At 48.6% G+C, this 11,730-nt stretch overlaps 3 protein-coding genes across 3 annotated transcripts; 1 reads left to right on the top strand and 2 right to left on the bottom strand.

The window, feature by feature from the left end:
• Positions 1 to 411: 411 nt before the first annotated feature.
• GIQ15_06715 (cell cycle control protein cwf16) lies at positions 412 to 1,227 on the bottom strand (the record flags this gene model as incomplete). Its single annotated transcript, XM_033554132.1, has 1 exon — positions 412 to 1,227. The coding sequence occupies one exon, from the start codon at positions 1,225 to 1,227 to the stop codon at positions 412 to 414; it is 816 nt and encodes a 271-aa protein (XP_033403647.1).
• A 1,010-nt stretch (positions 1,228 to 2,237) lies between these two features.
• GIQ15_06714 (anaphase-promoting complex subunit cut9) lies at positions 2,238 to 4,651 on the top strand (the record flags this gene model as incomplete). The annotated part of the gene is made up of 2 exons (XM_033554131.1): positions 2,238 to 2,334; positions 2,397 to 4,651. The coding sequence occupies 2 exons, from the start codon at positions 2,238 to 2,240 to the stop codon at positions 4,649 to 4,651; spliced, it is 2,352 nt and encodes a 783-aa protein (XP_033403646.1).
• Positions 4,652 to 5,420: 769 nt separating this feature from the next.
• On the bottom strand, positions 5,421 to 8,008 carry GIQ15_06713 (uncharacterized protein; the record flags this gene model as incomplete). The annotated part of the gene is made up of 5 exons (XM_033554130.1): positions 5,421 to 6,498; positions 6,580 to 6,670; positions 6,722 to 6,856; positions 6,915 to 7,171; positions 7,239 to 8,008. The coding sequence occupies 5 exons, from the start codon at positions 8,006 to 8,008 to the stop codon at positions 5,421 to 5,423; spliced, it is 2,331 nt and encodes a 776-aa protein (XP_033403645.1).
• Positions 8,009 to 11,730: the final 3,722 nt, after the last annotated feature.

The following is an 11,730-nucleotide window of genomic DNA, read 5'->3' as shown; positions in this document are numbered from 1 at the left end:
CTACTCATGACATCTAGTTCCACCTTTGCCCGCTTCATTTCTCCCTCTTGTATTACTGTTTCTATGAGACTTCTATTCCTTACATCTTTTTCAAAAACTTCTTGCATCTCATGGGCTATTAGGGGTTGTGCCATCGGAACTGCAAAGAAAGCAAGCACACTTTAGCGTGGCGTTTTATGGAGGAAAAGGAGGCTCTCTTATTTTCTTTCCTTTTTGCTTGTTTATATTTCTTATATCTTTTACTGTAACTGACATTAGGTAGATCCTACTTAAAAAAAATAATGTAACTAAGTTAATCGAGTTAATGAATTAGTCAAATCAAATCCCGGGACGCCTTGCTTTGAAGATAAAGAAATCAAATGCCTATTCTACACCATTCATTACCAACGCCAAATGTGATTTATGCAAAGACTAAACAAGAGGGGTCTTTTTCTTTATACCCAAGCCTGCTGAGAATGGTTTTTTGGCCTTTTTTACTCGTTGAAATGAGGGAGGCGGCATCTCGCTTGGAGTTGTAGTATCCTGGTCACCGTTGTCAACAAGCCGTTTGACACGATCACCACTATCTGTCATGAACGCTCTCCTGGCAGCTTCTTCGATTTCTTTATCTTCCTTAGCCTTCGCTTCTTCGGCCTCTGCTTTGGCTCTCAGCAAAGCGAGCTCTTCACCCCCGCCGCGTTCGCCCCTCTCGATCCTCGCGTTCCTTGACCGAATTTCATCCAACGCATCAGCTACCGCCATCTCTCGTTTGGAGTCTTGCATCTTCTCCTCCAGTTCCAGCATCTTGTCCCTTTCCACTCGCTCAACTTCCTCGTTTTCCTCTCGTTCGAGACGGTCAAGGGTTTCATCTTGTGTCTCGTTGACTTCTTCGCTCTTCGCTTGACGCCACGGTTCGAAATTTCTCTTAGCTCCCCGTTCACATACATAGTCCATATTCTTCGGGTCGGTTTTAAAAGTGATTTCGCTCGAGCATCGGGTACATCTGATATAGAATCGATATATTGTGATGTTGAGATACTTCTCATCAGTGGTCTCCTTTCGAGCGTTAAATTTGCGGCCCTTGTAGATGTATTCACCACAATTAGTGCACTTTAAACTGAACGGCGCCATTAGGCGGACGGTTAGGAGTTTAGATCCTGTGGCCCGGAGATGTTTGGGAGTTCGCGTGATGAGCGACGGATCAAAGTCCGGTGGGTAGTATTTCGTAAGGACCTTTCGTTCAGACATATTGACGGGAGTAGATGTGTTCTGTTGAAGAGTATGAGATCTCTGCCACCCTTCTCGAGCTTGTTCTGCTGCTATATCTGAATATCTAGACTTGCGACGTGCGCATCGAGGCGAAAAGCCGGAAGGTCGATGACAGTTATTAGGTAAGCACAAAAATCACGTTACTTGTTTGGCCGGGAGCTTCTGATTGGCCAGTGCACTTCATTTCTACATAAATGCTGCTCGATTATATATGCAAAAAGGCCGTATTAGGAGAAGTAGAGACAGAGGTAAGACGTTGGTCTCATTGTTTAGCCATATACCTCGTATAATCAGCTTAATATCTAGATTCCTCCCCTACTCTAGTACGAGAATATGGCCCCTTTCTTAAGGACCCAACTCTCACGTGACACTCAGCCAGATGGTTGACTACAGCAGCCAGTTAACGAGCACCACCACAACTTGGTTACCGTGGTTTTCTTTCCTGTCCTTCATGGACCACTCTTCTCGGTCGACCTCTTTATTAATCCGGTCTTATTCAATATCTTGCTCTCTTAGGAATTGATTTATATAGAATCTGCTCGGCGATCTGAATCCAACTCTCAGATTCGTTTTTGCAGATATCGCATTTGCAGTAGTGCTCTTGTTTTGCATGCGTGTGGTCGATATGTGGATTGACCAAAAAATCAGCCCATTTTTGGTGTAATATTTTTTCGAGCAGATATTCCATCATAAAGAAGGACATGTAAACGAACCCAGAAGTTGTAGTCGAAGTAAAGATCTAGGTGTTTACGTAATCCACTGTTGTTTTTTATCAGTTGCGAATGTCAACAAGAAACAGAAAGTTATCAAGTCACGGCGGGTGATATACGTGTTTAAGTGTTTATGCTGCTCAAGCCTGATGTCTGCCCTTAACTGGGAGGTTGGCGCCCTATATTGAGTCGTTACATCCCCGATACCCTCTCATACACCGGATAATTGGACTTGGAGTGCTATGGTAGACAGCTCCCGCCTACAAGCCGCCATCAACCATGGAGGAGTTTCTCCGCAGCTGGAGACAGGATGCCCTGAATAAAGGGCAGTACGACTCGGCGATATATATTGGGGATAAAGTGCTTGCTCTGACAAGTGAGCGCATCGATTCCAGAGCCGTTATGATCCGTCGGGCTAACATGACGCTCTAAACACAGACAGCGATAACGACGCATACTGGCTTGCTCAAGTGCACTTTTCGAACAACAACTACACTCGAGCGTTAGCGCTGCTATCTACGAAGGATCTCATTGCTCGAAACTCGTCCTGTCGGTACCTTGCTGCTCATTGCTACATTAAGCAAAATAAATTCGATCTTGCGCTCTCCATTCTAGGCGAACATAACCCTACCCACCTGATCCATAGCGCGAGCAACAGTCGCCGTAAAAAGCCACACCTGAACGGGAATTCCCATGTTACCCTTCGAAACGGTCGTTCCATCCCATCCCGAGCAGACAAAGCGGATCGTGGCGAGACGGATGCGTATCAAGATGTGAATCACATAAAGTACGAGGCGGCGATGTGCTATCTACGGGGCTGCTGTTATGCAAACCAAAATGCCTTCGACCGTGCGAGGGATTGTTACAAGGACGCCGTCCGGATCGACGTACAGTGTTTCGAAGCGTTTGATCGGCTTATGAAAAATTCCCTGATGTCCCCTGCTGAAGAACTCGAGTTTCTTGAATCACTCGACTTTGACTCCATAACGCCGTCTTCAGATATTTCATTATCACAAGAAGCGTCTGAATTCACGAAACTTTTATATACGACTCGGTTATCCAAATACTCATCCACTTCCGCATTGTCTCATGCCACAGAGACTCTATCCACCCATTATAATCTTGCGGATAACTCCGATCTCCTCCTCTCTCGCGCAGAAACACTTTATACACAATGTCGGTTTCCGGAAGCGCTATCATTAACTTCATCGATCCTCTCTGCCTCGGATTCGATGTCCGCTTTAGTTTCCCAAGGGAGTCAAAGCCAAAATCTTGGCCACTCTCCATCTGTCTACCCTCTCCACCTTGCCTGTCTTTACGAAACAGGAGCTACAAACGCGCTTTTCCTACTCGCGCATACCCTATCAGATAATGTTCCTGAGGAATCTTACACATACCTTGCCATTGGCGTCTATTATCTCTCAGTTTCAAAAATTGCGGAAGCAAGGCGATTTTTCTCCAAGTCCTCCCTGCTTGACCCTCATTCAGCCCCAGCTTGGATTGGCTTTGCCCATACATTTGCTGCGGAAGGTGAACATGATCAGGCTATTGCAGCCTATAGCACCGCAGCCAGGTTATTCCAAGGAAGCCATCTACCACAGCTTTTCTTGGGAATGCAGCATCTTGCTTTGAACAACATGGCCCTGGCCCATGAGTATCTTTCTGCAGCTTACTCTATGTCCTCGGGATCTCTTTCCGCTGGCAGTACCCACTCCTCAAGTGTTAACTCCAATGGAACACTATCTAAATCTACTCCCGTGGGAGGCGACCCGTTGGTCCTCAATGAACTTGGGGTAGTCCTGTACCATGAGGCCAATTTAGAAGACGCTATCGATCTATTCCGCCAAGCACTAGCGCTGGCTGTTTCCCTCGAATGTGATCCCAGCGCGTGGCTGGCTACTCGCGCAAATTTGGGTCATGCACTACGTCGTCTAGGCAAACTCGAGGAGGCGCTGTCTGAGTTTGATGAATGTCTTAGAATCGGCGCTGGCGGCTCAACAACTATTTACACAGGCTACACTGGCAGGGCTGGGGCAGGGGCAGTAAGATCTGCCGGTGCTTCTGCAGTAGGTGGTTATGAGGACAGGGGTCTGGTTGGATCGTTCCACACAGCTCGTGGTATAATTTTACTGGAGCTGGATAGAACTACTGAAGCTGTTACAGCCTTGCATGAAGCGGTGCGGGTATTAGGCACCACCGGCGGTGACGCAGCAGCAGGTGCCGGCGTTGCAGGCACTCTACTTTCCAAGGCCCTCGAGATTTGGGCTGTGGAGGAAGAGAGCAGAGAGAAGCCATTCCATGACGCAGCCAGGTCACGGAAAGGGAAAGCCCCTGTCGATAGTACAAGCAGTGAAAGATCGAGGCACAGGCCCTCGGAACAAGCATCATCCTCTAGGTCAAAGGGGTCAAAAAAATCAGTACCAGTGGAGGAATGGACAGATGATGTCGCTGATCGCCCATCTTCCAGCGGCATGGACAGCCAGAGCATAGGCATGGAGCTTGACGGTGAGGCTGATGGCTTGCTTCAACATGCCCTTGCCAAAGTTAGGCCCCGGCAGCCTGTTGCCAACGGTCTAGGGCTTGGGATTGCTCATGATGCATTGTCTCGCTCCGATATACCAGAACCTAGCCGTTCCCGGTCAACAAGGACGACTCGACGTCGGAGCCCTACCCGACGCGGCCCTGGTGGATGATGTGCCTAGCGAAATCCATGGATAGAAATATCGCCTGTCACATAATCCATACGACTCTCGTCGACTTATGGATGATATTTCCCAATGCACACGGATAGCTTCGTGGCACAGAAAACCCACCATTACAATAGCACTATTAAATACGCATCCAAACTAAACGCCAGCGTGGATGTAGGATTGTTTGCAATAGAGGAGCGAGTTGTCCATGAGATTATGAATGATGCATAGCGGCATATCTTATCTGGTTCTATTTTATAACTATGTTTTTTTGGGGAGGGGAACTGTCAATCAGCATCCCATTCAAGATATGTCACTTAAGAAGGCTCCTTTAGCATCCCCCGACTAGGGCATGCGCCTAGTCAAAGGTTATATGCCCTAGGATAGACTTTAGCATACGTTAAGTTAAGTGGAAGACGTATTTTTAATTTTTAAATAGATAAAAGATATTGACCAGTTCAACACATCCATACAGGCCAAGTGCCTAGCGCCTCCAGGCTTCAAGCCTCGCTGGTATACGAAATTCATGACGAGACACGTTATTGTACGACAGTGCCTTGAGTTTTCATCACAGAGAACAAACAGTGAAACCTGAACGCCTAATAGCCCCAAGTGAAAATAATCGAATCACCACATAGCGGAAGGGAGGCTTAACGATATAACCACAATCCATCAGTAAGAAACGGCGTAAATCTTAACAATGCACGAGGTGCAACAGCCTGGTTGAATATTCAACGGGGATAGCCATGCTAGTAGAATCCCCAAAAGTTCACTACCACAGGGGCGGATCTATGTACTCAGCTGCACGGTCTAGCAGTGTCGGAAAACTCCACTCTCCGCTGGCAGAGCTTTCTGGGGTTGGAGGCGGGATCGACCCAGCTCTTGCAGAGGTAACAGAGCTGGCCACAGCCGGGGGAACGGTTTGAGGGTAAATTGATGCGGGAGTATAAGCGCTGCCGGTGGTTGGGACAGCTCCATTTTGCCTGAGATGAACGGCCAACGCCGCGTTAAGCTTTTGAAGGGCTCGAAGGGATTTTATTAGTGGTTTTGCCCACTGAGTCTCTGTGTCGGTGGGTATGCTTGTTAGAACTGCAGTCGCTGTGGGGTCATAAGGAGTTTCCAGCGATGCTTCTGCGAGATTTGCACTGGCTCTCTTTGTCGAGCTTGTGGCGAAAGGAGATGAGCTACCAGCTCCAGTTTTTCGGCTAATATAGGAGGAGTCGTCTTCAGTTGCACGCTCCGTGAGAACGACCTCCAATCGTCGAAGCAAGGTCCAGATATTTGGATCTGTCTTAGATTCACCGACAACAGCAAGTAAGAATGCACTGCTAATGGCCCGCTGAAGACCAATCCAGGATCGCGCAGCTTGCGGGTTCACAGAGTATAACTCCACGTACCCTTCTACCGTCAGCGAAAGGGCGGTGATGCAATCTTTCCGTAACGCAATTGTGGTTGCATCGTTGAGATCTGCATTTTGCCTTAGAGAGGGTCGACATATCTCTGAGGTGATATAGGAAGAATGTAGCTTTAAACCGAGTCTTTCGACATTCTGGCTCAGCGAGGTACAGCGCATAGGGTCACGAAGATACGGTGCTGTATCAGCCAATATGCGTTTCAACTCTGCCCTGTATGTCTGGATCGTGGAATACGCAACCTGGGAACCCGTCGACAGCATACGGCTTCTAACAATATTTAAGGTCAGGGATATAAGCTGGCAAATAGTCTCAAAATATGATCTCCTCCCAGGCTGTGACTCTGGATGGTAAGGGACATCCGGGTGACTAAACGCCATCGCCGACGGCCTATCGTATGAGAGTGAGAAGTGACTATCCTGCCATGCAGTTGCCCACCTACCCGAACCCAGTTAGCCAACTATACTATGAATATGCTAGAGCGAGGTTAGGATGCTATATATTGATTCGCAATCTTACCATACAACCCGCCGGGCATATTGTTGTGTGGGCGAAAACTTGTGAGATTCTACGTGAAGCCCAAGCGACATGCCCATTCGAAGACTCATCCCTTGGTAGAAGTTAGTAAGCCCATAGCGAGGAAGAGAGGGAAATCCAGTACCCAGTAGTACATATGACACTCCAGGATTCATGTTATATGATAGAACGTTGCCGATGATAAGAAGTGTCTGTATTGCCTCCAACGTTGGCTGGGATAGGAAGTTTGTCGCACGTAAGAATTGATAAGAACAGCAGACTAGACGTGAATTAGTATCTTTGTCGATTGCGTCCAACCCATAAAATGCCACGCTTACCATAGACCTGAGATGTCAATTCGCGCTCCTTTCCACTCATATCGGATGATTGACAACCGGCTGCGAGCACAGCGAATAATAGCCCTATGAATGCCGTAGGCATGCCAAAGGGTTTGCTGACTTCATCATTATCATTTTCACTAATTCCAAACGCAGCCCGGTTCCGAAGGGTTAGCTCAAATTTCTCCTCGAACCGCTCGATATCTGAAAGGACAGGGTAGATGATGGCGGCGATATTGCGGTAATATTTAAATAACCTAATAGCTCCCATTAGAAAATCATCTATCAGACAAAGCAGGATATGTAGGACCGGAAACTGCGTACATGCGGCATTGTTTGTCATCCGGAATCGCCGCGCAAACAGATTTGATGTCGTAGGAGGAGGAGTCAGAGGACCACAGGTCGATGAACGGATAAGTGGCAGTCTCGTTGTCCAGGCCCAGCTTCGGGAGCAACCCTCCTTCAAGCAACGCTTGAGTAGCTTCCTTGGATGACCCTCCAAGCAGATAAGCAAGAACAGATCTCGATCCCAGATGTACCGTTCCATTTCCATATTCGTTTTTGGCATGAATCCCTTCCCGATCGGACAGCGGTTCATCCCGTGGAAGTCTGGCTTGGTCAATTGGAGGCTCCGGCGAGACCAACGCTGTTTGGGGTTGATACATGGCATTCGCATCTACTCTCTCCATTTCTGCCCTCAGAGAAGACATAGCACATTCCATATCCTTTAATTTGGAGCAAACGCTCTCCCATTCAACCTTCGATATCGATACTCTCTCGGCATCCGCGGCCATACCGTGCATTTCAATATCGCCAACCGAGACATTTCCGGCACCTTCAAGGCTTCTCGCCCCGTCTTCTGTATCAGGAGGTGGAGGAGTGTTCACATGGCGCTTTTTAGATGGGCGTTCATAGGAACATAAATCAGCGTGGTCCCGTTTCACGCAGCCGTCGCAAGGCAAATTGCGATCGCATTTGACCTTTCGAGTGTGACAGGGATAGCAGGCTTTAGGCTCGCGCACCTTTCGTTTTGTACGGATGATGGCGTCTATTTCTGATTGGGGGAGGTTGGAGAGAGGCGTTGTCGAAGCCATTGCGGTATCTTCCGGAGGTTTGGACTGAGGGGCGAATCAAGGTAGTAGCACGTCGGGCATGGTGTTCAGGGATTGGAATACATGGATGTAGGGCCGCCTGTGCTACCGATTGGACACAAACACCATGGCTGCTGGTGGCCAGCAATACGTACCTACGACCTGTAGGATGGAGGAAATCTGCAGCTGTTTCTTCCAGCCATCGCGATAAAGTCGAAGTGATAGCATGATAGATTAGTCAGCAGCCTCACTTCGGACTAACGACGGGCCGGACGACACGTGACATCATCCTTTTTTGACCAACACCAACAACAACGACAACGACAACGACGACAACGAGGGAGAGAAACAAGGAAAATCAAGGAAGAAACAAGAGAAACGAAAGAGACGAAGAATAAACGAGAGAGGAGAGTCATCTCGCTTGGAGGATGCGGAAGAGGCAGAATGGAAGACCGCAGCTCTAAGCAACAGTAATTAGCGACCTGAGCCAGTTGCTCAAGGCTCCCTGGCTCAGCCATGCTACCAATGACCACCAGGCGACACCGTGAGACGCGTTCCAGAAGTTCGACTGAAGAAACGGCCCTTCGATCGTTGTGAAACCAATCCCGGCGTGCAACCGTGCAGCGAGGCCAGTTGCCCGGCCTCCAATTGTGGCTGGTAGGCAGTAGTGTGAGCCTGGCTCGACAGGCATTCGAGTGTTCTTGCAGCCAACTAGTGAAATCCTACAGAGTACTTCGTACATACACACACTCGCAAGAGTTGCCCGTCCTGTGCTCTCTCCTGCAGCGAGAAAAACAGGGGCATGCCGAGTCTGCCTCTTTTCTCGTTCGATAGACCGCCGGGGTTCCATGCCGTATAATTGCATGGGGCCATGGAGACCGTCCGAGACTTGAGGTCTCAAGGCTCTACGAACGGAGTACAGTTTACGTGAGGAACCCCAAACGGACCTCCGAAATGTCAATGAATCCTCGACACCAACCAGAACCAACTGAGGGCGGAGCACCGGTCCTTCCCGCCTGGATGCCTGATAGGACGCTGCCTTCTCTGTTATGACTCGGCTGCAGGGTAGACGTTAACTAGTCCCGCGGTTTTGGGGCGCTATGAGGGTCTTGGGAAGGCTTTGCATGGGAAGCAGCGCAAGCGAACTCAATTCCCTGCATCCTCCTGATCTCTCGCAACATCCGCACGACACTGGGTTAAACGATTTAATTCCTCTTGGTCAATTGCCAGTTCCATGGGTCCTTGGTTTCATTTTAGCCTTCCGCTACCGACCTATTAGCGCCCACAAGCCCCAGAAGCGCAAGCCCCAAATCACAGGGTCCAAGTGGCAGAAGGTTGGCTAGTTCTTATCAATTAAGTAAGGACCCTCGATCCTGCACGATTTCTCCCTGATCCTACGGAGTACAGGGCCGCGGATTTGCACCAGCATCGGGTATGTGCGACCTACGTGGGTTGGGGGATCATTCTCACCGGCCCCTGCTGCCTGGCGCCGTGCGGTCCTCTATCCCTGCTGGCTTTGAGTCAACACTCGTCTATGGCGTGGGGTTGGATAAACTGCAAATCCACTAGCGATTAGCGTATCCCGCCCCAAGGCAACCCCGAGGCTGAAAATAGCCTCGAGGAACATTTGCTTCGCGGGAAGACTAGCAACTAAGCCACGCCAGTTCCACAGCGGTCGGTTGAAACAATTTGAGGCTTCATGAAGTTACGGAGTATGGCACAGTAGAAATGAAACAAAGGCAAGAGAGGGCCAAAAATGATATATCGACTCTTATCTAAGCAAATATCTATAGAATATGCTACCCCAAACAAACGACATGCAAATGAACAACAACCCCATCGCTATGATACCAAATGTGAGTTGAAAAGTAGAAAGAAAATAAAAAAATCAAATGCAATCGGTACAGGCATGCGATGCCCTCCGCCGTAACAACCCGTCTAATCGTGACAATGATGATGAAAAGAAAAGAAAAGAAAGAAAATAATAACAGAAGATGAAAAACATTCCGAGCATTAGTTAGTCGCTTGAGCGCTGATGAAACCGTGAAGAAAAGAAAATAATAAAAGATAATAGAACAGTAAATGCAGCATCGAGTCGTCTATGCATCAAGAAAAAAGTACATCTAACATCATCGTTAGTAATCTGGCCCTCAAATTTATTCAAACACATGCATGTGCATACCAGGTCTCGTCTCATATCTCATAACGTGGCACTCTCATTTCACGTAAGTGCAGAGGCTGCACGCATCGTGCTGGCAAATGATGCATCGGCAGTGATGCTCGTAAACCTTTGGCCCGTCACCACAGACGCAGCACATGTATAGCGATGTGCCTTGCTGGCGCACCGGAGGGGTGTATCCAGGCATGAAGTCGGCAGGCAATGTGTGCTGCTGTACGGGGTCGTCGAGTGATATCCGGTCGAATGAAGTAGTTGGTGTTGTTACTACCTCGGCGGTCTGGTGGAGTTTGAGGGCCTCTTGGATACAGCAAGGTGATTTTGCACCTGGGTGTTGGCAGTTCAGGCAGGCAGAGCAGTTGTTGATAATCATTGGGCCAAAACCGCACCGACAACAGACCCAGTGAGTAGCCTGCGGCATGGCCCTGGTTACTGGTGAGGACAGGCAATCAAAGTCGTGAGTCAAGTAGTAGTTTATTGCCTGGTTGAGCGCAGTATAGAATGGTAGCGCGCTTTATATAGATATATATACAGAAGATATATAACGTGGAATGCAAGTAGTTAAAGATGCAATGATGTTTGGTTGTTGTAGGTCGTGTGATGTATTGAGTATGTTTCTGGGGATAGAAAGTAAGTGTGAAGATAGGAAACGTGCGTGATATAAATAATGAATCATTTATATGAGTATGAGACGTTGAAGGAAGGGGAGTGGTATAATTGGGGCATCATGAATGCCTGGATTTGCGGGTCTGTATCAGCGGCCTTGAGCGCAACCGCACTATGGTAAGCTTCCTGGCAGTGCATATAACTCGGGTCAGGTGTATTTTGCATCTAGTGAAGAGGTATATTCCGGCTTCCAGGCCGATAAATCACGAGGTAGGCACCAGGGATTGTCCCAGGCGGAATCGCAAAAGGGAGGCCTGGACATAGCTGTGGTTGCCCGGTGCAAGCTCCGCCCCAAATTTAGCGATTAGTGGGGGGAGAGCAGAAAATAGGCACCGATGGTGCCTGTGTCGATCCCGTGAGAGCACTAGGGATGACTCTGCCGGCAGCCATACTCGATCGAAGATAGTTTATGTCAGACGTGCAGGTTGACTCAGAGACCGTTTGACCGCTGCCCATTCAGCTGCTCAAGAATGTCTGCGATAAAGTTGTTTGGAAGCCTTCGCTGCCCTCGCGGTGGAGTCCTTTCCCTGCCCGCCACGCTAAGCCCAAGGCTCCAACGGCGCTAGGCTGGGGCTGCCCAATGGGGGCGCCGCTTGGCTGGAAGCTCACTCGTTGCCTGGTGGTGGAAGAACGATGGAGAAATCGATAGTCTCCGGTCGAGAGTGGAGGATGGATGGAAATAACAACAATATTCATAGTAGCAATTATAATAAAAAGCGGTAATAATATAATAAAAATAGCAATAATAACGAGCAAAAAAAATGCACGGGGACTATACGGGGGGTACCTGAGCGATCCGCGTTTAAGACGGTTATGTTGAACAAGCTGCGCTGCAGATAAGTTAGCTGAAAATTCAGAGAGAAACCGCACCTTGAGATGCAAA

This window comes from Arthroderma uncinatum (assembly GCF_011692745.1).
Source record: "Arthroderma uncinatum strain CBS 119779 chromosome Unknown scaffold5, whole genome shotgun sequence".
Taxonomy (NCBI): Eukaryota; Fungi; Ascomycota; class Eurotiomycetes; order Onygenales; family Arthrodermataceae; genus Arthroderma; species Arthroderma uncinatum.
Note: the sequence above shows the minus strand (reverse complement) of the source record. Positions and strands in the feature narration are given on the sequence as shown.